Consider the following 27,936-nt stretch of genomic DNA (forward strand, 5'->3'; position numbering starts at 1 on the left):
AATTTCATAAAAATGTCCCAGAATCAAAGGATATCAGTTTCCAGTTTGAAAGGGCCACTACAGCATCAGCACAATGGTTAAAAATGGGCCCATGCCAGATATATCATCATGAAATTTCAAATTTCTAGAACCCAACAGATGATTCTACAAGCTTCTGGAGAGAAAAACATTCTTACACACAAGATCAGTAATAATCAGAATGCCTTGGGCTTTTCAACAGCTGAAACATTGAAAGCTGAAACACAGTGGAGTGATACTTTCAAAATTGCTGGGGAACACTGAGCATGGTGGCATATGCCTGTAGTCCCAGCTATTCAGGAGGCTGACAGGGGAGGATTGCTTGAGCTCAGGAGTTCTGGGCTGTAGTGTCCTATGCCAATCGGGTGTCCACACTAAGTTCGGCATCAGTATAGTGACGTCCTGGGGGTGGGGGACCACCAGATTGCCTAGCAAAGGGTGAACTGGCCCAGATTGGAATCGGAGCAGGTCAAAACTCCTATGCTGATCAATAGTGGGATCGTGCTTGGACATAGCCACTGCATGCCAGCCTGGGCAACATAGTGAGGGCCCATCTCTTTAAAAAAAATTGCCAGGTAAAATGGTCTCCAGCTGGAATTCTATACGCAGTCAAATGTCAAGCAAAAGAGAAGGGAGAATACAAACATTTTCAGAACTGCAAGACCCTAGAAAAAGTTTACCTCCCCTATTACCTTTCTCACTACAGAAAAGTACCCCACCAAAAAAAGGAACTTCTTTCTTTCTAAGTCAAGAAAAAAGATGATATGGGGTACAGGAGGTGACAAAGTGGAGAGATGAAGGGGACCCCTACATCGTTTTTTGTTTTGTTTTTTGTTTTTTAACCCAAACCAAAAATGGTCAATACCCAACATAGTTTTAGAAGGATTTCTCGGAATTCTGCTGTACAATGGGCCTCCAGGTTGGAGTCCTTCAAAAGGTTCTTCAGATACTGAAATTAATAGAATACTCATCAGAGTTGACTAAAATATCAGCCTTCATTACTCTCTGCCTCCTTACTCTCTTTGTTTCTGCTTTATGACACTTATCCACACCTGACGTTAGATTCTCTGTCAGTTTATCTGGCCTACATCTGTGCCTAGATAATAGTAATGCTTACTTAATATTTGTTGAATGAATGAATGGACAAGGACATATGTAAAATAATGCAAACCCTGGCATGTAGGAAGTGCTTTGTCAATGTGAATTTCTTTCCGGAATTTCTCCTAATTCAGTTAAAGCCCATTGCTTCCACAAGATGCCTGGTGCCATCTGGAGGAACTGCGATCCTTGCTGGAATCCCTACCTGAGTCCAGACAGACTGCGAGTCCGCTATGGCCAGTCCCAAGATTGAAACTTCTAGAAATACAAATACTCAGTTTCGGACAGGCCTTCTGATGTGTACGCACAAAAAAATTCCTAATTTCTGACATTTAGATAAGCCTTTTGTTGCCATGTTTTCCTACAAATGTGCTTTCCTGCCATCTCGTGGCCAACCTGGGGAACTTGCAAACAGTTTGCCAGGACCTCACTCAGTCTAAAGAAAAGCTCCGGGAGCTGGGCTTGCCCAGAGCCATTTGGCAAAGCACCTGTGGTCATTTGACCACACTCTGGGGCCATCCGGCTTCTCAGACGCCCATGTTTTCGAAACAGGAAGCCACTGAGGTCACTGCTCTGTTTGGTGGCTTCTGCTGGGGACACCTGAGAGAAGTGCCTGACCTTTGTCCTCCCATTTAGACACAGCCCCACTATTAACCCTGTCATGGTTTGACCCCAGGGATTTGCTCTGAGCATTCCGTGAACACCTGCAAACTCCTTGAGGGCAGGGCTTTATCTATTTTCTACCCCCAGTGTATCACACATCATTGATAGGTGTGCTTACTAAATAAATGTTGCTGAAGAGATACTGTCATTGCAGCATTTAAGAGCACTTCAACGTGCCAAGTCCAAGCACTTTACATCAATTGTCTTATTGAATTAAAGTGACCAACTCATCCTGTTTGTCCAAGGACTGTCCTGAGAATCCTCTCAGTCCTGGACCAACGAGGGCAGTTGTTCGGTCCCCTTACAGCAAATTCTGGCAACACCTCTCTGACACTGACATTCCCATTATCCCCATATTTCAGATGAGAGGACCGAGGCTCAGAATTCTAAGAACTTGCCCATTATCACACAGGTCTTAAGAGCTCCCTACTTAGGGACTTAAGTCCAAATCTTGGACTCTGCGACCTCCGTTCTCACCACTGTTCTGTGCTATTCCCCGAGAGGCAGCGCAGGTCATTGTGCCGCAGACAGGGCTGCCTGTCTCACAAGGCATTCCCTGCTCCTATGACGGTGAAGGTGTGAAGGGGACTGGAAGTGTCCTCAAGTTCTTTCTGAAGAAACACATCAGGCAAATAACAGAATTATAAAGGTGAGCTGAGACAGGAGAGAGAGAGAGAGAGAGAAAGAGAGAGAGAGGGAGAGAGAGAGAGGGGGGAGAGGGAGAGAGAGAGGGAGAAGAGAGAGAGAGAGAGAGAGAGAGAGAGAGAGAGAGAGAGAGAGAGAGAACATGCTCTTCTTAGCAATTCCACCTTGATATGGTTACAGACTGGTTAACCCGGAAGGCAGATGGGAACTTAGATTTCCTACTTCCCAACTGTGGTTTCTGTTTCTAATCACAGACTACTGCAGTCACCTCTCTTTCTGTTGGAAACAAACGTTGAGTCTCTGCTTCCTCCCAAGGTATGGGCACTCTCAGAATTCGAGAGAAGAGAGGCACAGGAAAGCCATCATCAAGCTTGGGTTTGTCTCTGTCACTTACAGAGTTGTAGGATCTCGAGCAAGTTATTGAACCACAGTGTGCCTCAGTTTCCTCATCTGTGGCATGAGGATGCTGATATGTTTATCTCCAAGGGCTGCTCAGGGTATTAAATGAATAAAATACTCAAAGTCCTTAGAACAGGCCATGCTGAAAGTAGCAAATATCTTTCTCTTGTCTCCCACATTCCATCTGTCAGAGAATCCTGTTGGCTCCATCAACCTCCAAAGTGTATCCAGAATCCCACCGCTTCTCACCACCACACTCTGCCACCTACCTAGTAGAGCCACCCTCCTGGAAGGTCACCTGGGAACCTGCATGGACACTTGGCCTCTTTCAGTTTATTCTTTAATAATTTTTTTTGTTGTTTTTTCAAGATGGGGTCTCCCTATATTGCCCAGGCTGGAGTGCAGTGGTGTGATCGTGGCTCACCACTGCCCCGAACTCCTAGGCTCAAGGAATCCTCCCACCTCAGCCTCCTGAGCAGCTGGGATCACAGATGTGTGCCACCATACCTGGCTAATGTTTAAATTTTTTGTAGAGATGGGGTCTCCCTATGTTTCCCAGGCTGGTCTCCAACTTCTAGGTTCCAAGTAATCCACCTGCCTTAGCCTCCCAAGTGCCCAAGTGGCTGGGGCTACAGATGCGCCACCACGACCAGATCAGTCTATTCTTAAGACAGTAGCTAGAGGGGTCCTTCCACACAGCAGTCAAGTGACTTCTAGGCTCGGAACCCTCTGGAGACATCTCAAAAGCCCAAACTTTCACCCTGGCCTGCCCAACATGAAAGACACACCCCTTCTCTCTGCCCTCAGCAACTCGCACCCCTCACTCCCCTGATTCTGTGTGCCGGCCTCTCACTCCCCTCACTCCCCTGATCCTGTGTGCTGGGCTCCGGCTCTCCCTCACTCCCCCTGATCCTGTGTGCTGGGCTCTCGAAGACACCAGGCATGCCCCGCCTCCGGCCTTTGCACGGCTGCCCCTCTGCCAGGCACTCTCTGCCCTCACTTTGTTGAAGAGGCTGCATGCCACCATCCCAGGAAGCACCCTCTGACCATCCTTTTCAGTCGCAACCTCTGTCCCTCTGCTGTATTTTTTTTTTTAGATCCATGGCACCTAACACCTCCTACTATACCACATCATTTTCCATAATTTCCTTATTTAGCACATTTGTTGTTTATGGTCCATCTGCTGCTGCAAGAATGCGAGTGTGCACAGAGGCAGGGTTCTGGCTTCTTTTTGTACTGGGAGGTATCCCACGTACCTGGCATATGTCTGCCCTTGGTGCATGCTCGGTAGGCATGGGTAGAACAACTATCACAGGGCAAGGGCTCACCCAGGGTCCTTTCTTGGCACCACAAGGGCCTTACCCCAACCCTGGGAAGCGGGCACTGTCTTTATTTTACAAATGATGACGTTGACGCCTCCAGCGGCCTGCCCAAGCTCACAGGTCAAGGAAGGGAAGAACCAGGAGCGTGATGTGTTTCCACCCTCGCCCTGCAGTCTCGCCGCAGCCCCACCCTCCCGAAAGCACGTGCTCGCCCAGGGTGCAGGGGTCTCTCCCCGTGTCCGCTTCTCCCCAGCACCTGCCTGCTGCCCGCCCCCTCCCACCTGCAGGCAATTTGCCCATCTCCACTTGCCAGAGGCACCTCCCAGGCCATACCGCAGAAAGCCTGCACACTCCGATTTACCTCCGTATCCCGTGTTGGTCACTGCCGTGGTTTGGGAGCCACCGCCCTCTGCTACTGACTTTGTGCCTTCCTGGACCTCCCTAGCGGGCTCATCCGTTTCATCTTTCTGTACACTCGTTAGGGAAGATGGGCACATACACGCACGCACGCACGCACACACGCACGCACGCACGCACGCACGCACGCTCTCTTGCTCCTGGGATGCCTGCTGTAGGTCCTTAGTAACTAACGACTAGTTGTGCCTGTTAGTAGCTGGGTGGGACTTATTCCAGATCCTTTCCAGGTCTGTAAATCAAATCAAGGACCTGAGTCAGACTCCGGACTTACTGAAGTTCAGCCTTCCCGAAGACGAAAACAGGCTGAGCAGCATGGACAGCAAGGCCGTCTCTGCCCCAAGGCACCAGCTGGCGGACGGGCTTTCGGTTCCATCCCAGCCACTGCAAAGCAGGGACATGTGTGTCAACCGGACCCTGGGACAGGTGGTCTGGGCCTACCCTCTCTTCCCTGTGGTGATGGGGACAGGGAACTTTGTAGGAGAAACCTACGAAATGGAAACTGTGAAGGGAAATGCTTTTTTTTTTTTTTTTTAAGGAGACGGAGTTTCACTCTTGTTGCCCAGCCTGGAGTGCAGTGGTGCGATCTCGGCTCACTGTAACCTCCGCCTCCTGGGTTCAAGTGATTCTCTTGCCTCAGCCTCCTGAGTTTCTGGGATTACAGGTGCCTGCCACCACGCCCGGCTAATTTTTGTATTTTTAGTAGAGACGGGGTTTCGCCATGTTGGACAGGCTGGTCTCGAACTCCTGGCCTCAGGTGATCAGCCCACCTCGGCCTCCCAAAGTGCTGGGATTACAAGCGTGAGCCACCGTGTCCAGCTGGGAAATGCCTTCCTTGACTCAGTGCTAGGAGTAGGATGGCCCCCAAGCACAAAGGGCTGCTTAGTCAATCCTCTGACTGCCAGAAGGTACAAAGCTCTTAGGGCCTGACATGGTTTGGGTGTGCGTCCCCTCCAAATCTCAGGTTAACTGTGATCTCCAGTGTTGGAGGTGGGGCCCAGTGGGAGGTGTTTGGGTCATGGGGGTGGGTCCCTCCTGAATGATTTTGTGCCATCCCCTTGGTGATGAGTGAGTTGTCACTCCGTTCACATGAGACCAGGTTGTTTAAAAGTCTGGGATCTCCCACTCTCTCTCGTTCTCACTCTCGCCATGTGATGGGCCCGCTTCGGCTCTGCCTTCCGCCATGGTTGTAAGCTTCCTGGGGCCTCGCTAGAAGCCAAGCAGAGGATGGTGCCATGCCTGTACAGCCTGCTGAACCGTGAGCCAAATAAAACTCTTTTCTTTATAAATTACTCAGTCTCAAGTATTCCTTTATAATAACACAAAAGCGGACTATGAATAATACAGGGCCCCACGCTGGCCTCCAGAACATTCAGCCCTCAGAAATGCATGGCTTTTTGTTCCAGACGCACCAGAACAGCACCCCACCAGATTCGGTTCCCGTGGCTTTTGAGTCTTAAACACATCTACGGCATCTAGGAGCCTCATTAGAACAAACCAGACATTACATCAAATGAAAACCCCAGTGGTTCTGAATCACCAGACGTTAGCAGGAGGCGAGATGAAAAGCCACACTCCTCGCAGCAGCTGCTGGAGGTGGCTGTGTCCTTGCTGATGGACCTGGAGGTGGCTGTGTCCTTGCCGATGGACCTGGAGATGGCTGTATCCTTGCTGATAGACCCGAGAGTCCTGAAGGGCCAGGCTCACTCCCTGCTCACTGCCTCAGATCAGGGCTGGAGACAGAAACCCGGACACACAGGACACTCTTGAGAAAGCCCAGGAGCCCTCAACATCACAGGACACAGGCAAGTGGAAGGAGAATGGCTTTTTCGTTTCTTACACTCTGGTGGCCTCTGGGGTGAGGGGGAGTGGGGAGTTAGTGTGGAATGAGGACAGAGTTCCCGTTCTGCAAAATGAAAAAAGTTCTGGAGATGGATGGTGGCCATGGTCCTCCAGCAGTGAGAATGTTCTTCATGCCACTCAACTGCAGACTTAAAAACTGGTTCAAATGGTAATGTTACCTTATCTGTATTTTGTCATAATTTTATTTTTTGAGACAGAGTCTCACTTTGTTGCCCAGGCTGCAGCACAGTGACACAATCCTGGCTCACTACAACCTTCATCTCTCGGGTTCAAACTATTCTCCTGCCTCAGCCTCCTGAGTAGCTGGGATTACAGGCACCCACCACCAGGCCCGGCTCATTGTATTTTTAGTAGAGACGGGGTTTCACCACGTTGGCCGGGCTGGTCTCGAACTCCCGACCTCAGGTGATCCGTCCACCTCAGCCTCCTGAAGCGCTAGGATTACAGGCGTGAGCCACCATGCCTGGTCTGTATTTTGCCATAATTTTAAAATAAATAAATGGAGGAGCCTGCCTATTCTTGCTGCCCTGTGCTGTAGGCCCATGGACTTCCATGCTACAGGCCTTCCTTTCCTCTCCTTCGCTGTTTCTGGCCACTCCTTTTTCTGTGGCTCTCACTCACTCTGCCCCTAAGCCGGCTGCCCCTCCAGGTGAGATGCTGGCCTACTGTGTGGTGAGTTTCAGAGCTAATCACCACCGCCTTGTTGGAGGGGTCACCCACAGGGACACCCGTCGGCAATAGGGCACTCACAAACCGGGCCCATGGGGGAGGGGGTTCCAACATCCTTACAGAAGGCCCCGGCTCCACTAAGAGGGTAAATGTGCTGAATCTTTTCTGTTTAGCCCTTTGAGAGCAGGGTTTTTCAGCCTCTCCTTTCTACACACTTAAGCCCCTCTTATCCACCGAGGCCAGGCCTGGGGGTTCATCCTGCGCTTCAAGCGGACAGTTCCCTCTCTGCAGCCCTTCAGTGCCCACTTTGCCTTCCCTTGCCCCCTTTACATGGCCTCAGCCATCACAAGTTTGCTTTCTGTTATATGAACAAAGATGGCATAGTGTCGTGGGTAACAGGGCTTTCTCTTTGCCCAGACATGCTTGGGTTCAAATCCTGGCTCAGCAAGCAGCCAGATATATGGCCTTGGACCAGTTACTTAAACTTCACGTTCTCCAGTTTCCTTGTCTCCAAAATAGGAATAACAAAACCTTCCTTAGTTTTGTTATAAGGATAAAAATAGAATTAATCCATACTGCCCATTGAGCATTGGCAGTGAGAGGCGGCTCTGCGCAATGACTGGCAGCTGGGCTCTGGAGGAGTGGGGTGGCCTGGGGCAGGGTACTTGGTTTCGCTGTACCTATTTTCTCCTCTGTGGAATAGGAATGGGTAACGTAATCTACATTACAGGGCTGTGGCAAGGATTGCATGTTTGTAAATTTCATTCAAGAGCATGCTTGGCATGCTGTCTGCACATACTCAGTGTTCAATAAATACCACTTTTGTTAGAAAGTGAGGTGGCCATTTAGAAAGGAGGTGTGGCCAGGCACAGTGACTCACACCTGTAATCCCAGCACTTTGGGAGGCGGGCAGATCATCTGAGGTCAGGGGTTCGCGACCAGCCTGGCCAACATAGCGAAACCCCGTCTCTACTAAAAATACCAAAATTAGCCAGGCATGGTGGTAGGTGACGGTAATTGCAGCTACTTGGGAGGCTGATGCTGGAGAATCGCTTGAACCTGGGAGGCGGAGGTTGCAGTGAGCCGAGATCATGCCATTGCACTCCAGCCTGGGCAACAAGAGCGAAACTCCTACTCAAAAAAACAAAGAAGCTACCAGGCCAGGCTCGGTGGCTCACGCCTGTAATTCCAGCACTTTGAGAGGCCCAGGCGGGTGGATTGCTAGAGCTCAGCAGTTCGAGACCACCTGGGGCAACATGGTGAAACCCTGTCTCTACAAAAATTAGCAGGGCATGGTGGTTTGCACCTATAGTCCCAGCTACTTGCAGGGCTGAGGCGGGAGGATAGCTTGAGCCCAGGAAACAGAGGTTGCAGTGAGCCAAGATGGTGCCACTGCGCTCCAGCCTGCATGATAGAGCTAGACCTGGTCTTAAAAAAAAAAAAAAAAAAAAAAAGCTACCAAAAATATTCCAGAATGCATGACAAAAATCAATGTCTAAAATAGTCAGCAAAAATCAAACCTGGACATACATTAACCAAAGTAATTTTATAACATCTAAAAGAGATACCAAATAAATACTTTAGTGCCCTGAAAAAAAGAACATTCACAAAATGAAAAACATAATTGGCTGGGCATGGTAGCTCAAACCTGTAATCCTAGCACTTTGGGAGGCTGAGGCAGGCAGATCACTTGAGGTCAGGAGTTTGAGACCAGCCTGGCTAACATGGTGAAACCCCATCTCTACTAAAAATACAAAAATTAGTTGGGCGTGGTGGCACACACCTATAATCCCAGCTACTCAGGAGGCTGAGGCAGCAGAATCGCTTGAAGCCGGGAGGCAGAGGTTGCAGTGAGCCAAGATCATGCCACTGCCTTCTAGCCTGGGCGACAGAGTGAGACTCTGTCTCAAAAAAAAAAAAAAAAAAAAATTATGGAGCACATGGAAACAAGTAGAATAGGCCAACATGAAAAATACTCATATACGCATTGTAAACACTTCTCAAGGTATGCTGGCTTTTAGGAGTAAGATACAAGTCCTGCTATGTCCAATTAAAGCATTTCCATCCCAGGGGCTTCTTTAGCTCCTCCCAACCCATGCTGAATTGTATTTTAATAGTCAGACAATGGTCAAGTCAGTGTACTATTTTGGTTATACATTGGTTGTCATGGAATTTAGAGAAAGGCACAAAACACAAAAAAATGAGTTGCAGGGAAAGTACAGAAGAGCAGAGGTTACTGATGTGGCCTCCGCATTCCCCTCCACCACCCCCATCCATGACATTTGCAATTGCATGAGTTCTGGCAAAGAGGGCACCCATGATGGCCTCTGTCCATCTTGATTATGCTTGGAAGTGGTCAAATGAGAGCCAGAGGGAGGATTACTCTGAAAAGTCAACCCTGATGGGCAAAATGCCCAAGCTCCCCTCTGTGCTCTCTGCATGTCCATCAAAGGTTGAAGAGGAGCCTGTAGGCATCATTTCCACCCATATGCAAAGCACACCACATGTTAGTTACTCACACGCAAAGCACACTATATGTTAATATCAGACTTGGTTGAGGGGCATGACAATGGCCTTCATTCAAATATATGAATGCCTGTTGTGTGCCAGGCATCCTTAAACAAAGGATTTATTTATTTATTTATTTTGAGATGGAGTCTCACTCTGTCGCCCAGGCTGGAGTGCAGTGATGCGATCTCGGCTCACTGCAAGCTCCGCCTCCTGGGTTCAAGTGATTCTGCTGCCTCAGCCTCCCAGGTAGCTGGGATTACAGGCATGTGCCATCATGCCTGGCTAATTTTCGTGTTTTTAGTAGAGATGGGGTTTCACCACGTTGGCCAGGCTGGTCTCAAATTCCTGACCTCAAGTAATCCGCCCGTCTCAGCCTCCCAAAGTGCTGGGATTATAGGCGAGAGCCACCGGACCCAGCCAAACAAAGGATTTTTAAGGCCTCACATTGTCTGCCTGGTATTCTCTTTATTTCATAGGAGAGGAAATGAGATTAAAAAGATCAAAACCTGCCCTAAGTTACACAGTAACTATAAGAGTCAGCACTAGGGCTGGGTGTAGTGGTTCATGCCTGTAATCCCAGCACTCTAGAAGGTCTTAAGCCCAGGAGTTCGAGACCAGCCAGTGAGACCCTGCCTTTACAAAAAAATTAAAAACTTAGCTGGGTGTGGTGGCACAAGCCTGTAGTCCTAGCTACTTGGGAGGTTGAGGTGGGAGGATCCCTTGAACCTAGGAGTTCAAGGTTGCAGTGAGTTTTGATCGTGCCACTGAACTCCAGCCTGAATAACAGAGTGAAAACTTGTCTTTAAAAAAAAAATTAAAAATTAAAAAACAAATAGAGGATTACTATGTTCTGGAGACTGAACAGTGAACAAGATATACAGAAGAGCTGTTGGTCTAGGAAAAGCTAGATAGACATGATCCACTGAGGTCTGTGCAACTTGAAAATGTTAAGGTGTGTTATGGGAGCTCAGAGCAGGGCCACAGCCTAGCATGGGAGGGAGGGAGGACAGGAAGAGGCTTGGAGGACATGGCATGAAAATGAAGAGGGCTTAGCCAGGTGGAGGGGTTGGGGGTGGTGGGCAGAGAATTAAGTGTCTTGGGGTATTCTTTTTCTTGGCTTTTGACTTGGGAATGAGAATGTGATGTGTTCCAGGAAGGAGCAGCAGCTCCATGCTGGCAGGATCAGAGTGCATGGAGAGAAAGGAAGTGTGTCCAGAGGGAAAAAGAGCCTCATGGGCCCTAGTTAAGGAATTAGGACTTGATCCCAAGGCTAGAAAAAGTGTTAAGGTTTGATAATCACATTGTGTTTCTCACTCTGGGCTTTGAGTCTCCCCTTCAATGCAGCCCCTACGGTGCAATGGCGAGCTTGTATGTAAGCATTTTAGAGGCCAAATGCAAACCCTTCCTTCTAATCCAGGAACCAGTTTCAATCTTCAGAGTTGTGCACTAGTTTGTCTAAGAACTGTGGCTTGTTTGTGTAGGAGCGCCAAGGTAGACTCATTCTGGACCTGATACCTGGGATGGCTAAATGATAAACATCTCTAGGATAAATTAGGCATTAGGCGTTTACAATGTTTTAGAAGAATTTTTACGCCAGCAGAAAATGTTTGTGAGTATCGAGAAAAACGCTAGGAGATGGTACACAAATGTGCACATAGGAAGGTCCTAGTAATAGAAGTCTCCCCTATCTATCTATCTAATCTATCTATCATCTACCTGCCTACCTACCTACCTACCTCTATCTATCTATCATCTATCGATCTATCTTTTTTTTTTTTGAGATGGAGTCTTGCTGTGTCCCCCAGGCTGGAGTGCAGTGGCACGATCTCAGCTCACTGCAAGCTCCGCCTCCCAGGTTCACGCCATTCTCCTGCCTCAGCCTCCCGAGTAGCTGGGACTACAGGCGCCTGCCACCACGCCCGGCTAATTTTTTATATTTTTAGTAGAGACAGGGTTTCACCATGTTAGCCAAGATGGTCTCGATCTCCTGACCTTGTGATCCACCCGCCTCGACCTCCCAAAGTGCTGGGATTACAGGCGTGAGCCACCCTGCCCAGCCTATCTATCTGTCTTCTATCTACCTACCTATCTTTATCTGTCTGTCTTTCTGTCTGTCTGTCTGTCTGTCTGTCTGTCTGTCTGTCTGTCTATCTATCTATCTATCTATCTATCTATCTATCTATCTATCTATCATCTATCTACCTACCTACCTTTATCTGTTCGTCTACCTACCTATCTATCATCTATCGGCCTACCTACCTTTCTTTATCTGTTTGTCTATATATCTATCAATCAATCAATCAATCATCCCTGGGGAAAACAGGACCAGGAAGAAATTTCAATGAGCAGGTGCTGCTTTTATAATCAGATAGTATGTTAAAGATTTCTTACCCTACCCAGAGATACGTGAACACTTATGCTTAAGAACAGAAATTTATTTCACACCATTGAAACTTCAAAAAAATCATTACTGGCCTTCACATGAGCTGTCTTTCGAGTTATCCATAATTTAAACAGAGGTAGGGACTGGAAAAACAACAAAAACCCAAACGTAAAGTTATCAGTTAATACCAGCTGGTCCTTATCACAGCCATTCTCAAACCTGTACGTTCACTTTTGGCCTTGGCTCTTGCCTCCTTTAGAATAGTTTTCATAAGAGTGTTAGAAATGAACAATATAGAATAGGAAACTGTTACCCTTTCAAAATTAAGCTAGTCCAAAATAGCATCATTTGTGTGATAGGGAAGATGACAAATGTGGGGTGGGCTCGCAGTGCTCTAAGACAGTGTATGTGTGGCTTAAATAAGCCTTTCAAACAGAAGACTTCTTCCAGAGTTTTAGATTCATTGCTGGCTGCTTAGAAAATAGCGTTTGTGGCCGGGCGCGGTGGCTCAAGCCTGTAATCCCAGCACTTTGGCAGGCCAAGGTGGGCAGATCACCAGGTCAAGAGATCGAGACCTTCCTGGCCAACATGGTGAAACCCCATCTCTACTAAAAATACAAAATTAGCCGGGTGTGGTGGTGCATGCCGCTAATCCCAGCCACTCGGGAGGCTGAGGCAGGAGAATCGCTTGAACCTGGGAGGTGGGAGGCGGAGGTTGCAATGAACTGAGATCGTGCCATTGCACTCTAGCCTGGACAACAAGAGCAAAACTCTGTCTCAAAAAGGAAAAAAAAAAAAAAAAGAAAGAAAGAAAATAGCGTTCATGGTTTAGTTCCCAATTCTGAAGTCTTCCTCACCAGGGGCCATCCAGTGGAGTGTCCTGCTACCTGGGAGCGGAGGTCAGGGCGTCTGCGGGCCCAGTCCATCCTCCCCTTGCCTCTTGACCTTCACATCTGTGTCTGTGAATTGGCCCCCGACATGAAATATGGGTTACTCTTTTCCAGTCTCTTTTCCTTTTCATCCTCATCAAATTGAGCTTCGATCTCTGCTGGATTGATGTAAGTATAGAATCGAGCCATGATGGCAAAAATTACACAGACGACCAGAAGCAATGCGGCAAATAGAACGTACTCAGCCCACTTTGAAGAAATCAGAGTTGGAGCAGGAAAAAGAACAAACATAAAACAGGTCATACTGATGAATATATGGTGTATACATTTTCTTGCTACATGCAGATGGAGAGTGCTTTGAAATTAAATTATGGAAAATTGGTAAGCAACCAATACAGATACAGTAAGGCCAGCTTTTCTTGAATGCCCAAGATAGATAGATGCTAATATAGACAACATGTTTTGAACAGCACTAAGGTACAGCAACAACAGACTTTGGGAAGATGAGAAAAAAATTCTGAAATACTCAAGCCTTAAGACATATGGCTGGACCCTGGAAGGATGGGGACCAAGAGAACAGCAAGCAGTCCCCATGAGGGAAAAATGAATGTGCTGAACTCTAGCAAGTTAAGAGCCCCATGTTCCTCCCTGGAAACACCTGGAGCTCATAAGCACACAGCATTAGCACATCTGCTGCTGGGACCTGGTGCAGGAAGTCATGAAACGGATGGGATAACAGCTCCCTTATGAGGTAGACATGCTACAGTGCAGAAGGAAAGAGTGTAAGTATCAGTAGAGCCCTCATTTAATTGTAAAATTTATAACCATCTCTAGGATGGCTTTAACTTCAGGTGTTATGAAAGTTTCAGGATAACATGTGTCTGCTTTACAGCTACTAAGCTGCACTCACCGAAGGTAGGAGACATGTTTCCCTTGATAGTAAAACACATAAGGGCGACTTCAAGTTAACCTATTCCGGCTATTTTGGTTGTCAATTTCCAGCTGCGTTAACAACAAGTGGAAATAAGAAGAATCAGCAGGCTGGGTGCGGTGGCTCACACCTGTAATCCCAGCACTTTGGGAGGCCAAGGTGGGCAGGTCGCGAGGGCAAGAGATCGAGACCATCCTGGCCAACACGGTGAAACCTTGTCTCTACTAAAAATACAAAAATTAGCCGGATATGGTGGTGGGTGCCTGTAGGCCCAGCTACTCTGAAGGCTGAGGCAGGAGAATCACTTGAACCCGGGAGGCAGAGGTTGCAGTGAGCCGAGATTGTGCCACTGCACTCCAGCCTGGCAATAGAGTGAGACTCCATCTCAAAGAAAAAAAGAAGAAGAAGAAGAAGAAACAGCAGACACTTTGCCATAAGTCTATTTGGGAACAGCCCTGGCTGGTCTGGCAGTTTAATCCAGCTATTAGCCTAGATGACCACACAGAGCAGACAGATGGCTAGGGAGGGCCACCATGATGACCATGAATGGGAAAGACAGAGGTATGTGCAATCTCCTCTCCCTCATCATACCTGTTTGCTGAACTGGCCTGCCCCTGCCACGATGAGCACGATGATGTTGCCAACAGCCACCGTCAGCAGCCATCCTGCCTGAAGCACCGACTTCATGTTGGAAGGAGCCTGAGGAAGCAAAGCAAAGTGAGTCCTGCTCCAGGTCTCACCCTCCGAGCAGGAGAACACAGCTCACCGATGGGCATTTCATGAAGCAGACCACCCTAACAATGCACGCGAAAAGTCAGGTGGCCTCAATGTAAAAAGGATCATCGCTTAGGTAACAAGACACCCAAACACGCACAGACGAGTAGACAAGAATCCCTGTGTTTCACGCTCCACATCCTTGCAACGCTGTCCCCTTAGTTAAATGGACACATCTACAGAGGAGCTGATCCTATTTCTACAGGAGAGCTTCCAAGCGAAGCCACCCAGGCTGGCATAGTCTTCCCCTCAAATGCAGGCTGCCCTGGGCTGCAAGCTTGCCCTTCTGTGGCTTTCCTGCCACATCTCCAAAATATCTCTTCAAACACCTGTCACCTGTATTACAGCTATCTCCTTTATTAGACTGTGAGGTTATCACAGAAAGTGATTTTCTGACTCATCTTGGCCTGTTTACTATAAAAATTGATGGTACTAGGCACTGTGGGCTATAATGCCTGTAAGTATAGTTCTGACAACACAGTTCAATAATTAAGCTCTAATTTGGGTATCAATAAAACCTAGCTCATTAGTCTAACACACTTAAAAGCAATAATTCTTTTAAATTTTTTCCTTTTTTTTTTTTGAGACAGTATCTTGCTCTGTTGCCCATGCTGGAGTACAGTGGCGTGATCACAGCTCACTGCTGCCTCGGACTGCTGGGTTCAAGCAGTCCTACCTCAGCCTCCCAAGTAGCTGGGACCACAAGCGTGCTCTACCACGCTCAGCTAATTTTATTTTATTGTATTTTTGAAGCTAGACCTTATTTGCTATGTTTACTGGGAGCTATGAAGAGACCTCAACCAAACCTATCACGAGGACATAGACCTGTAATTGAGCTGTTTTATGAATGGTTGGTTACCTTTGGTTGTTTCAGAAAGGAGAATCTGCTGACCTTCATCATTCTGGTAGCAGTCAGTAATAAATATTGGGCGCTAAATGTCTAGGGTACGACTGTGGGGCTATAGACACATATGAACACACACTCTTGCACAGCTCAAGAGAGTAATAATTCTCATTCACTAAGGACAACGCTTGGTGACTTCAGAGACCTTGCTCTACAGAAGATACTATAACACTTTCTAGACTTTTTAAAAACATAGTTATCCCCGATTTAAATGAAGTCCCATCGGTATTTTCTGCAGGCAGGGGTATAGCAGACGGGTGGTAAATACAACAAACAAGAAACCTGAGAATATGAGAATTCCAATCCTGTGACAGAGAAGACCACCTCGCCACAGGTGAGAAGAAAATACTGCGGGATTTGCAGAGCCATGTTAACTGTGTTGGCTGAAATATCTTCGAACGCCTTCACTTCGGGGCAGCTGTCATTCTGCAGCAGTAAGACAAAAGCAGAAGAAGTTGAGAGAGCTTCTAAAATAAAAATTGTTCGAACAGGTGAATTGAGTTTGACCTTCTAGGGTTACATCATATGATTTATCAAGTACGTACACATTTTAAACATAAGGCAACACTGCATTTTACACTTGCAATGGGATTTGAAGACACGTTCACTAGCATTTTTCTTTTAGATAAGAGAGTAGGTTGGAAGTCATTTTAAAACACTGCCCTCTCTTTGAACTATGAGTTCCTTAAGTCTATGTTACTATTCTATAAGGAGGCATCAGACATTGGCTAGCATAAATTATTATCCAGGGGAAGTCAGTCTGTTTAGATTCTAATGATTAAGTCAACAATAAGTTAAAGAATTAGCCAAGCGAATTAATTCTAAGCCCATTTAAAATACAGATCCTAATATCACTCTAGTTAAATCATATTATGTCCTAAGTGTTTGTGAGTCTTCATATCAATCGAGTTTGAGCAGATCTTCTGATACAATGAAACGAGTTACTAACCTTCTTTTGGACTATATAGGTATAAGCACTACCAAATTCAAGGTAGAATGTATTGAAATGAGGTTGACATTGTGGTGGAATCTCTGTTGAGCTTATTGTGAAGCCTTTTCTATCAAAAGAAAGAATAATATTGGTTAACATTCCTGGCATTAAAAGTTTCAATGTAGTTTTTAAAGAGAAATTCTTGAACCTTTGAGTGAAGCATTCAGTCTAGGTACTTACATGCCAGAAGGAAAAAACTGATATTTGCTGACGTTGTAGCTGCTGACATTTGCATAAACTTTCCCACTCATTGTGATGGTGATGAGCTCGTTAAAAGTATTTACAAATCTGAAACAGAAAACCATCTGTCTTGTAATTGAACTACAGAATAATATATCCTAGGTCACAGTACATGCACCTGAAGTTGGGCAATACTCCCTATTTTGAAGGAGTTTAAGATGTTTTCAGAATATTTCTAGAGAATAAAGACAAAAAGTGAAACACCCCGGGTTTATCCCTGCTCACTCACTCATGAGAACACACCTAAAAGAATGTATTTAACAGTGTTTATATGTGCTAGTTACTGCTCTAAGTACTTTGTGAATCTAACCTAGTTCAATACGTTAGGAATATTAAGCAGGGACTGAAGTAGATACTGAGCCTCTTCCCTTCAAGAAGGTAGCCATGCCTTTGTGTTCCTTGTTTCAGAAACTTTATTTATTTAGAGATGGAGTCTTGCTCTGTCACCCAGGCGGGAGTGCAGTGGTGCAATCTCGGCTCACTGCAACCTCTGCCTCCCAGGTTCGAGTGATTTTCCTGCCTCAGCCTCCTGAGTAGTTGGGACTACAGGCATGCACCACTACACCCGGCTCATTTTTGTATTTTTAGTAGAGATGGGGTTTCGCCACGTTGGCCAGGCTGATCTTGAACTCATGACCTCAGATGATCTGCCCACCTTGGCCTCCCAAAATGCTGGGATTGCAGGTGTGAGCCACCGCGCTCAGCCAGAAACTTTATAGCTCAAGTAGTGAAAGACCAAAACCAGATGCTGCCCAGTTCTTTAAAGACAGACCCCAGTTCCTAAACGACACCCCCTTCTTTAGGGGGTTGAGGAGGAAAGCCCACCTACTTCCTACCTCTAGGAGCCTCAGGTGGGGAAGGGCACCCGGGACTGGAGAGGAAGAAGTGGGCCAGCCCAGTAACAAGAGACAGGTTTTTTAGAGATGAGGTCTTGCTCCGTTGCCCAGGCTAGAATGCCGTGATACAATCATAGTTCAATGCAGCCTCGAACTGTGGGCTTCAAGTGATCCTCCCACCTTAGCTTCCTGAGTAGCTGGGACTACAGGTGTGTGCCACAATGCCTGGCTAATTTTTATTTTAATTTTTGTAGAGACAAGGGTCTGGCTGTGTTGCCCAGGCTGGTCTCAAACTCCTGGCCTCAAGAGATCCTCCCTCCACAGCCTCCCAAAGCACTGGGATTATGGGTATGAGTCACTACACCAGGCTGAGAGACAGCTTTAAGGAATCCCCTTCAGAGGGTGGAAGCCTATGTGGTCCTGGAGTGACAGTGGTCAGCATCCTGCTGGAATACAGCTTTGAATGGATACCCAATAAGACCGACTTCCAGGTCCAAGGCTTCCTATCTCTACAAAGTCCCGTGAGGCTACACTTCATATGGAAGCAGGTGAATTGTTTGCCTTCATAGGACCATACGGATGGTGAACAGCACGGATGGCTGATTACAGACCCCTTTCATAGCTGTTTCAGGCTATAGATGACCCTGAAACTCTCATACAACCCTAGTGACCAGGACGGTGTTGCTCAAAATAAGACCAGTTGACTTTTTCTACCAAACATGCGAGTGAAGGCCTAGAGAAGATTATCCAGTGTAGAGAACAGTAAGTCTTACTAGTGTACACCTCCGCAGTGTAAAGAACGATTTAATCTTTCCATCCCTAAAATATGGGGCCAAGTTTCATCAGCTTTGTGGCAACAAATAATACTGATCAAATTTTAGGTGCTGGGAGAAAATGTGTATGAATTAAGCTCAGGTCCTGAAGTCCCGAGGCCTTCTACTTGGTATCATTTGATAGCTGATTAATATAGAAAATGGAACCTGAGACAGATCCACATGGGCCTTAGCTAGAATTCACACTGCTCTAGACTGTAAGAGCTGCTTTTATCAAAGATGAAGATCATCCACTCAAAAGAGAGCGTGTGGGCAGAGTAGGAGATCAGGAAGCAGAACGTTGGGCCTGAGGCCTGGCTTTATAACTTATCAGCCATCAGACTCGGAATGAAACCATCCCTAAGGCTAGAGGATTCTGAGCTGCCTGGCTTATGTCTTAGGGCTGGTGCAACAAGAAATGAAAACACAGTCCCGAGTCACTTAATGATAGGGATGGGGTCTGAAAAATGCGTCAGGAGGCGATTCTGTGGTGATGGGAACCTCATAGCGGGCACTCACCCACACCGATGCGGTGCCACCCACCGCACACCCGGGCTGCATGGGTGTGGCCTTTGGCTCCGAGGCTACAAACCTGTGCAATGTTGGCCGTACTGAATATTGGAGGCAACTGTGACACAATGGTAAGGATTTGCGCATCTAAACATGTCTAAACACTCCCATTCTTTCCTCCCCGGCCCCCTGGGAGCCCCTCATCTGCTTTCTGTCTCTACGGCTCTGCCTGCCACTTCATTTCAATGGAATCATTCCATGCAGGTCTCTGTGACCAGCTTCTCCCTCTTAGCATATTGTCTTTCACATTCATTCATATAGTGGCATGTATCCGTACTCCATTCCTTGTTTGTTTTTTTTGAGACAGTCTCGCTCTGTTGCCCAGGCTGGAGCGCAGTGGTGCGATCTCGGCTTACTGCAACCTCCGCCTCCCGGGTTCGAGTGATTCTCCTGCCTCAGCCTCCTGAATAGCTAGGACTACAGGTGCCCGCCACCGCGCCCTGCTAATTTTTTGTATTTTTAGTAGAGCGGGGATGTGTTAGCCAGGATGGTCTCAATCTCCTGACCTCATGATCCGCCCACCTCGGCCTCCCAAAAAGTGTTGGGATTACAGGCGTGAGCCATCACGTCCGGCCACTTCATTCCTTTTTATGGCTAATATTCCATCATATGGATATATCACCTTTTATCAGCTGATGGGCATTGGATTTGTTTGTATGTTTTTTCTATTGTGAATAATGCTGTAATGAACATTCATGCACAAGGTTTTGTGTGGACATGTTTTCATCTCTTCTGGGTGACACCTCACGTGTCACATGTGGCAGGCTTCCAAATCAACCACCTGGGGAAGGTCTCACAATGCCTGGCTTATATCCTGCCCATGAGTAAAGAGTGCCTCCCTCCAATCTTATTGTGTTGATATACTGATTAATACACAGCCCACTAACACTAAAAACGACGCTGATTTGCTTCTGAATCATGACGTTTTACTGATTGTCTTGTGCTAAAATATTTTAGCCCATATGTTGTTATCTGCAGCCAGTGATCATAACCTCTGTATTATAACCTCCAATGAAAATGGAAAGCTCGGGCCGGGCACGGTGGCTCACGCCTGTAATCCCAGCACTTTGGGAGGCCGAGGCGGGTGGATCACCTGAGGTCGGGAGTTTGAGACCAGCCTGACCAACATGGAGAAACCCTGTCTCTACTAAAAATACAAAATTAGCTGGGCATGGTGGTGAATGCCTATAACCTCAGCTACTCAGGAGGCTGAGGCAGGAGAATTGCTTGAACCTGGGAGGTGGAGGTTGCGGTGAGCCGAGATCGCGCCACTGCACTCCAGCCTGGGCAACAGAGCAAGACTCCATCTCAAAAAAAAAAAAAAAAAAAGAAAATAGAAAGCTCTAATATGAGGAGTCCCCCACTCTTCTCCTAAACTTTTTTTTTTTTTTTTTTTTTTTTTTTTTGAGACAAGGCCTCACTCTGTCACCCAGGCTGGAGTGCAGTGGTGCAATCGTGGCTCACTGCAGCCTTGAACTCCTGGGCTCAAACAATCCTCTCACCTCAGCCTCCTAAGTAGCTAGGACTGCAGGAGTGCGCCACCATGCTTGGCTAATTTTTAAATTCTTATATTTGGAGAGAGAGAGTTTTGCTTTATTGCCCAGGTTGGTCTTGAACTCCTGGCCTCAAGTAATTCTCCTGCCTCCACCTCCCAAAGTGCTGGGATTACAGGCGTGAGCCACCAAACCCGGTCTTCCTCAACTTTCTTATAAGGGTCTTCCAACTTGCAGCAGACTCTGGGACACTCCCTACTTTGCTGATGTCTCTTCCCAGGTTGATCCTCACATTTGGCTTCCAATAAATCAAATTATTTCTGCCTCGACACCCTTAATTTTGGTCAACATGGTGATATACCTAGGAGTATATAACTGCTGAGTTATATAGTAAAACTCTATGTTTAACATTTCAAAGAACTGTTTTTCAAAGTGGCTGTACCATTTTAGATTTACCACCAGCAGTGAATAAGGGTGCTAATTTTTGTTTATTTATTTGTTTGTTTGAAGACGGAGTCCCACTTTGTCACCCAGGCTGCAGTGCAGTGGCACCAACATGGCTTATTGCAGCCTCGACCTCCCGGGGCTCAGGTGATCCTCCCACATCAGCTTCCCGAGTAGCTGGGACACACCACCATGCCTGGCTAATTTTTGTATTTTTTTGTAGGGACAGGGTTTTGCCATATTGCTCAGGCTGGTCTTGAAATCCTGGGTTCAAGCACTCAGCCTACCTTGGCCTCTCAAAGTGCTGGGATTATAGGCATGAGCCACCATGCCCAGCCAAGGGGTCCAGTTTACCCACATCCTTAACAACACTTGTTATTGTCTACCTTTTTTTTCTTTGAGACGGAGTTTCACTCTTGTTGCCCAGGCTGGAGAGCCATGGCACAGTCTCAGCTCACTGCAACCTCCACCTCCCAGGTTCAAGCGATTCTCCTGCCTCAGCCTCCCAAGTAGCTGGGATTACAGGCACCTGCCACCATGCCTAGCTAATTTTTGTATTTTTAGTAGAGACGGGGTTTCACCATGTTGGCTAGGCTGGTCTTGAATTCCTGGCCTCAGGTGATCTGCCCACATTGGCCTCCCAAAGTGCTGGGATTACAGGTGTGAGCCCCTGCGCCTGGCCTATTGCCTATCTTTTTGATCAGAACCTAGAAGGTAGGCAGTGGTATCTCATTGTGGTTTTAACTTAAATTTCCCTAAAAAACTAACAACTTTGAGCATATATTCATATGCTTATTGACTGTTTGGATATCTTCTTTGAAGAAATATCTATTTAAATACTGTGCCCATTTTAAAAATTGGGTTGTCTTTTTAGTATTGAGTTGTGAGAGTTCTTTATGTATTCTGGATATAAGTCCCTTATCAGATATATGATTTGTTAATATTTTCTCTCATTCTGTGGGTTGTCCTTTCAATTCTTGATGACATCATTTGCAGCACAAAAGTTTTCAATTTTTATGAAGCCCAAATTCTTTTTCCTTTTTTTGTCACTTGTGGTTTCGGTTTTCTTCTATAAATTTCATTGTTTTGGTTATGTGAAAGGAAGTAGAACCTGAGGACCCCAAAGTCACTAAGCCAAAGAGAAAGCGAAGCTTGGGAACACAGTTACACAATACGGGCTTCTCTTTGTTCTCAGATAGCTGTAATTTTACAACCCTGTGTCACAGTCTCACAGTAAGCCAGCTTCCCACAATGATAGAAGGCCATGTATCTCCCCAGGTGGCCTCCCTCACCAACTGCTCACCCCCTAAATCTTTCAGGATTGAAGTCTTTGATCCATTGAGTTAATTTCTGTGGAGAGGATCAACTTCAGTCTTTTGCCTGTGGAAATCCAGTGGTCCTAGCACCACTGGTTGAAAGCTTCACAATATATAGATGAAATTTTGTTTTTTAAAAAATCAAATTATGGTCAATTATGCCGATACTCCCTTCTTGAAGTATCTTTTTCAGTATGACAGTCATGAAAAACAAGCATTGAAATGAACTGAACTTAATGCCAGGCCTTTGCGTAGCTGTTTTCAAATCTTACACTGAGATTTTTAGAAATGAACAAAGTGTATTTCAACCACATTAACTACACTAATGATTTCTGTACCACTAATGAATAAAAATATTTGTAAAATATTGGTTAAAAAAACTTTTCTCATCCTCTTTATATTTATTTTTGCATTATTTATGAAGCACATTAATTTGATGCAGTTTATATAATTTATAAAGGATACCATATTCATATATAGTGGGTGCACACTCAAATTATTTTCATTAAATGTGACAAAAAGTTTTAAAGAAATCACTGCCCTAGAGAAACTTCATACATGTGGACAAAGAAACAGATAAGAATGTGAATTTTGGCATTGTTTGGCAAAATCAGAATCATCTAAATGTCTTTGACTAGAAGGAATGAATAAATAAATTGCAGTATATCCATGTAATGGAATACTATACAGTGGTTAAGTGAATGCATAAAAGATGCATTGGCTGGGCGTGGTGGCTCATGCTTGTAAATCCCAGCACTTTGGGACGCTGAGGCGGGCGAATCAGGAGATCAGGAGGTTGAGACCATCTGGGCCAACATGGTGAAACCCTATTCTCTACTAAAATACAAAAAAAGATTAGCTGGGTGTGGTGGCATGCACCTGTAGTCCCAGCTACTCAGGAGGCTGCGGCAGGGGAACCGCTTGAACCTGGGAGGTGCAGTGAGCCAAGATCACACCACTGCACTCCAGCCAGGGTGACAGAGCGAGACTGTCTCAAAAAAAAAAAAAAAAAAAAAGAGATGCATATATCAATATGGCTAAATACTAAAATAACATATTTTCTAACATTATTTATAACATTGCAGAATGACATGCATGCAGGACAGTCACTTTCCTATTTAGTGTAAAAATGTGCTTAACAATGTGTTGTTTATAGACATATACATATGGAACAACGTATAATGTTTAAAAAATGCAGGAGAAAGATCACTATCAAACTCTCAACCAGTTATTTTTTATTTTTTAGATACAGGGTCTCATTATTTTGTCCAGGCTGGCTTCGAACTCCTGAGCTCAAGTAATGCTCCCGCCTCAGCCTTCCAAATAGCTAGGACCACAAGCATGCACCGCTATGCCAGACCCAATTTTTTCTGTTTGTTTAAGACAGAAGTCCCACTCTGTCGCCCAGGCTGGAGTGCAGGGGTGCAATCTTGGCTCACTGCAACCTCTGCGCCCCGGGTTCAAGTGATTCTCTTGCCTCAGCCTCCCGAGTAGTTGGGATTACAGACAGGCACACACCATGCCCAGCTAATGTTCTTGTATTTTTTAGTAGAGATGGGGTTTCACCATGTTGGCCAGGCTGGTCTCAAACCCCTGACCCTTGGTGATCTGCCCACCTCAGCCTCCCAAAAATGCTGGGATTACAGGCTTGAGCTACCGAGCCCTGCCCAGGCCCACTTTTTGGCTGATGCATTGCCACTTTATTCAAAAGGTTCTATTTAAGTTAATCACTTAAGTCTTGCAACTTACTGATACCACATAGTCAAAGGATTCCATTTTGCTTAAAATAGTATATACTCTTCCTTTAATTCACATATAGCTCAGAAGTCTGACTTCCTGAGATTCTCTGTTGTTCTATTTCTCTGTTATTTTCTGACACCGGTTTTCTAGAACTTCTCTTTTTTTATGTTTTGTCCCTAGGGCCTCACTGAAATAATAAAACCTTTGATCCATTTAAGATTTCATGTTACCAATTAAAATTAAAAGGAAAAAAGCTTCCAGTTCATCTTTTACCACGTGGGTGGGGGTAAAGTAGTCAAGTGTTGCTAATCTCGTGGGTCTGTCTTCTTTTCTAAGATCTCTTTAAAGACAATTTTTTTAAATGGAGCTTTGGGACTGGGCACGGTGGCTCACAACTGTAATCCCAGCACTTTGGGAGGCTGAGGTGGGCAGATCACTTGAGGTCAGGAGTTCGAGACCAGCCTGGCCAACATGGTGAAACCCCATCTCTACTAAAAATATGAAAATTATCTGGGCGTGCTGGCAGGTGCCTGTAATCCCAGCTACTCAGAAGGCTGAGGCAGGATAATTGCTTGAACCCAGGGGGCGGAGGCTGCAGTGAGCCGAGATGGCACCACTGCACTCCAGCCTGGATGACAGAGTGAGATTCCCTCTCAAAACAAAACAACACAACAACAAAAAAACCCCAACAACAACAAAGAAAGGAGCTTTAACAACACCGAAACAAGAAAGGATCCCCCAATCTCAATTGCTCAAAGTTTCCAAGGTTAGGAAACATTCCTGAAGAAAGTAAAGCAACGGAAACCACATTCTGAGGCGAAAGGGAAACTCCAGAGGTGCTCCCAGCTCAGAATCAAATACAAAGACCAGGACAGGACCAGGTGACCACTGTCAGTGTGTTTCCTTCCAGATCAGCCACGGCAGCTGTGTATGAGCATGTGTGGGGGACAGGAATGATCCTGGAGAGGCGGGAGAAGGGGCGAAGGGCTGAATGGTGTCACTCTCAAATTCACAGGCTGGAACTCTAATCCCCAGTACCTCAGAGAGGGACTGTATTTGGAGAGATTTTTAAAGGGTTTACCCCTTTAAAGGTGATTAGGATGGGTCTTAATCCAACGTGACAAGTGTTCTCATATAAAGAGACGATTAGGAGACAGCCACACACAAAGGGCCATGTGAGGACCTAGAGGGAAGGGGGCATTTACAAGCCGAGGAGAGAGGCCTCAGGAGAAACCAGCCCTTCTGGCATCCTGATCTTAGACTTCCAGCCTCTGGAGCTGTGAGAAAATTAATTTTTTTTTTTTTTTCAGAGGGAGTCTTGCTCTGTCACCCAGGCTGGAGTGCAGTGCCGCAATCTTGGCTTACTGCAACCTCTGCCTCCTGGGTTCAAGTGGTGCTCCTGCCTCAGTCTCCCCAGTAGTTGGGATTACAGGCACGCACAACCATGCCCGACTAATTTTTGTATTTTCAGTAGAGACGGAGTTTCACCATGTTGGCCAGGCTGATCTTGAACTCCTGACCTCATGATCTGCCTGCCTCACCTTCCCAAAGTGCTGGGATTACAGGTGTGAGCCATTGCTCCTGGCCTGAGAAAATAAATTTCTTTGTACATAAGCTACTCAGCCTGTACTATTTTGTCATGGCAGCCCTACGAAACTCATGGAGAAGGAAACAAAGAAAAGGAACAAAGGAACAAAAAAAAAAATGGAAGACCCTCTTGCTGGCAAGATGAATACAATTATATACAATTATAGCCATGTTTAGTTATACTGCAGAGAAATTTGGCAACACCAAAGAGAAAGAAGACGCCGAAAGCTTGATGAGCAGAAATGGAAATCAACCACAAAGACTGGCCGATGCTTTTTTTTTTTTTTTTTTAAATCTTTTAGTCAAGCCTCCAAAGTTATGGAAGAAAATGGTGTCTAGCCAATGATCCAAGTGTGATAATATAAAAAGGCATTTTCAGGCAAGCAACGACTTGGAATTGACCTTGTTTTCTCTTGACAAGATATTTGGCCATACGCTGCCACAAAAGTAGAAAGAAGGCTGAGAAAGATGACATAAAATCCAAGAAAGAAAGGCATTAACCTGGCACACAGTGAAAAATTCTACCAGGATAGTGGTTCAGCAGGATGACAGAGCCAGTGCTCCCGTTAGCTCAAAGAATGTGCTGAAGAGTTGGTTTTTCAGGAGGAAAAGCAGATTCCCAGAATAATAGTATAATTAGGAAGCCGGTAACCTTGGAGACTGGGTAAAGGCTTATGTTTTTGTTAACAAGAGGCCAACTGGGTTACGGGGAAAAAAAATAGAAGCTGTGCAAGAAAGCCTTGGTGAAATAAAAGCAATCAAGATGGACACCGCTGAACAATTCATCAATGTAATAGGAGATTCCAGTGCACCTGGATATTCAAGACATTTTCAGTTGAGGGATACATTTTCAAGGATATAAAGTAACATTTTCTCTTGCAGACTGATCACACTTTATTATGTTGTAAATAATATTTATAGGGTCATATTGTAAATCCTGTTTATGGATCTATTATTTAGACTCAGCCTAGCACAGGGAAAACAGAAACATAAATCTAATAAATATTAACAACGTGAAACAAACAGGAGGTGAGATGAAAAGTAAAAGTCCATTTCACCACCATTTGTATTAGTAAGTTGTTTTTTGGTTTTGTTTTGTTATGCTTTTTTTGAGACAGGGTCTCGCTCTGTTGTCCAGGCTGGAGTGCAGTGGCAAAGTCTTGGCTCACTGCAGCCTCCGCCTCCACAAATGTTCAAGCATTTCTTCTGCCTCAGCCTCCCCAGTAGCTGGGATTACAGGCACGTGCACCATGCCTGACTAATTTTTGTATTTTTAGTAGAGACAGGGTTTCACCATGTTGACCAGGCTGTTCTTGAACTCCTGACCTCAGGTGATCCATCCACCTCAGCCTCCCAAAGTGCTGGGATTACAGGCGTGAGCCACCATGCCCAGCCTACATTCGTAAGTTAATAGACATTGTCCCAAAATATACTTAAGTCTCTATTATTTTGTGTTTTAGTGCTAACTAGTAAAAGCTAAAATCAGGAATTATCAAAGTTGTGGCTACTGGGGACTGGAGGCTGTGGTTGAAAATTGAGGTGAACAGGAGACCTACTCTCATTCCTCGCAGTTTATTCTTATTAAAGATTTATTTATAGTAAATTGGCTTTTGGGGTGTACAGTGCTATATAAATTTTAACATTATTTTGATTTATAAATACTGTCACAATCAGAATACGTGGACCCCAAAATTGTGCTACCCCATAGTCAAACCTTTCCTCCACTCCTAACCCACGCCGATCACTAATGTGTTCTGTGTCCCTGGAGTTTTTGGCTTTCTGTGTCCCTGGAGTTTTTGGCTTTCTGCGAACATCATGTAAATGGAATTATACAATTATTCGGTTAATGCCGCTTTTTTGGGGGGAGTGGGACTGGGCAAGAGAACAATTTCCGTTTTTAACCACAGTGCTACGGCAGAAGGAACCAGTAAGCTGTCCCTCCCTTCCCCTTCTCCACATCTCCAATCACAGGTGTGAGAAAAGGAGCTCCAGCCCAGGGCGGGACCAGCCCCTCCCCACACCCTCAATGTTTAAGAAATAAAAGTGTGTCATTTTTTGAGGCTGGCTTCTTCCACAGCACAATGCATTTGAAATGCATTCACATCGTTGTATCAAGTTTGTTCCCTTTTTGCTGTGTGGTGGGTGTTTATGCATCCTCCACTGAAGGACAGTTGAGTGATTTCCAATCTTTGGTGATTATAACCAGAGCTTCTATAAACATTCATGTGTGGGCTTTTATGTGAACACAAGTTTCCAGTTCTCTAGGGTAAATATCTACGAGTGGGATGGTTGGGTAACACGGTGAGTGTTTACCTGTATAAGAAACTGCCAAACTGTTTTTCAGAGGGGCTACAGCCTCTTGTCCTCCAATCAGCAGTGCAAGGGAGTTCCAGGTGCCCCGCATCCTCACCAACACTTGGTAT

At 45.8% G+C, this 27,936-nt stretch overlaps 1 protein-coding gene across 1 annotated transcript in view; it reads right to left on the reverse strand.

The window, feature by feature from the left end:
- Window positions 1-12,022: 12,022 nt before the first annotated feature.
- The window catches only part of SLC15A1 (solute carrier family 15 member 1), a 69,940-nt gene continuing 54,026 nt past the window's right edge, over window positions 12,023-27,936 (reverse strand). The window contains exons 19-23 of the mRNA XM_003279210.3: window positions 16,656-16,763; window positions 16,434-16,542; window positions 15,767-15,910; window positions 14,398-14,505; window positions 12,023-13,124 (exon numbers count right to left, since the gene is read on the reverse strand). Of these exons, the coding sequence (XP_003279258.2) occupies window positions 12,933-13,124; window positions 14,398-14,505; window positions 15,767-15,910; window positions 16,434-16,542; window positions 16,656-16,763 (661 nt within the window). The 3' untranslated portion in view covers window positions 12,023-12,932. The remainder of the gene's footprint in view (window positions 13,125-14,397; window positions 14,506-15,766; window positions 15,911-16,433; window positions 16,543-16,655; window positions 16,764-27,936) is intronic.

The sequence above is a fragment of the Nomascus leucogenys genome, chromosome 5, assembly GCF_006542625.1.
Source record: "Nomascus leucogenys isolate Asia chromosome 5, Asia_NLE_v1, whole genome shotgun sequence".
Taxonomy (NCBI): domain Eukaryota; kingdom Metazoa; phylum Chordata; class Mammalia; order Primates; family Hylobatidae; genus Nomascus; species Nomascus leucogenys.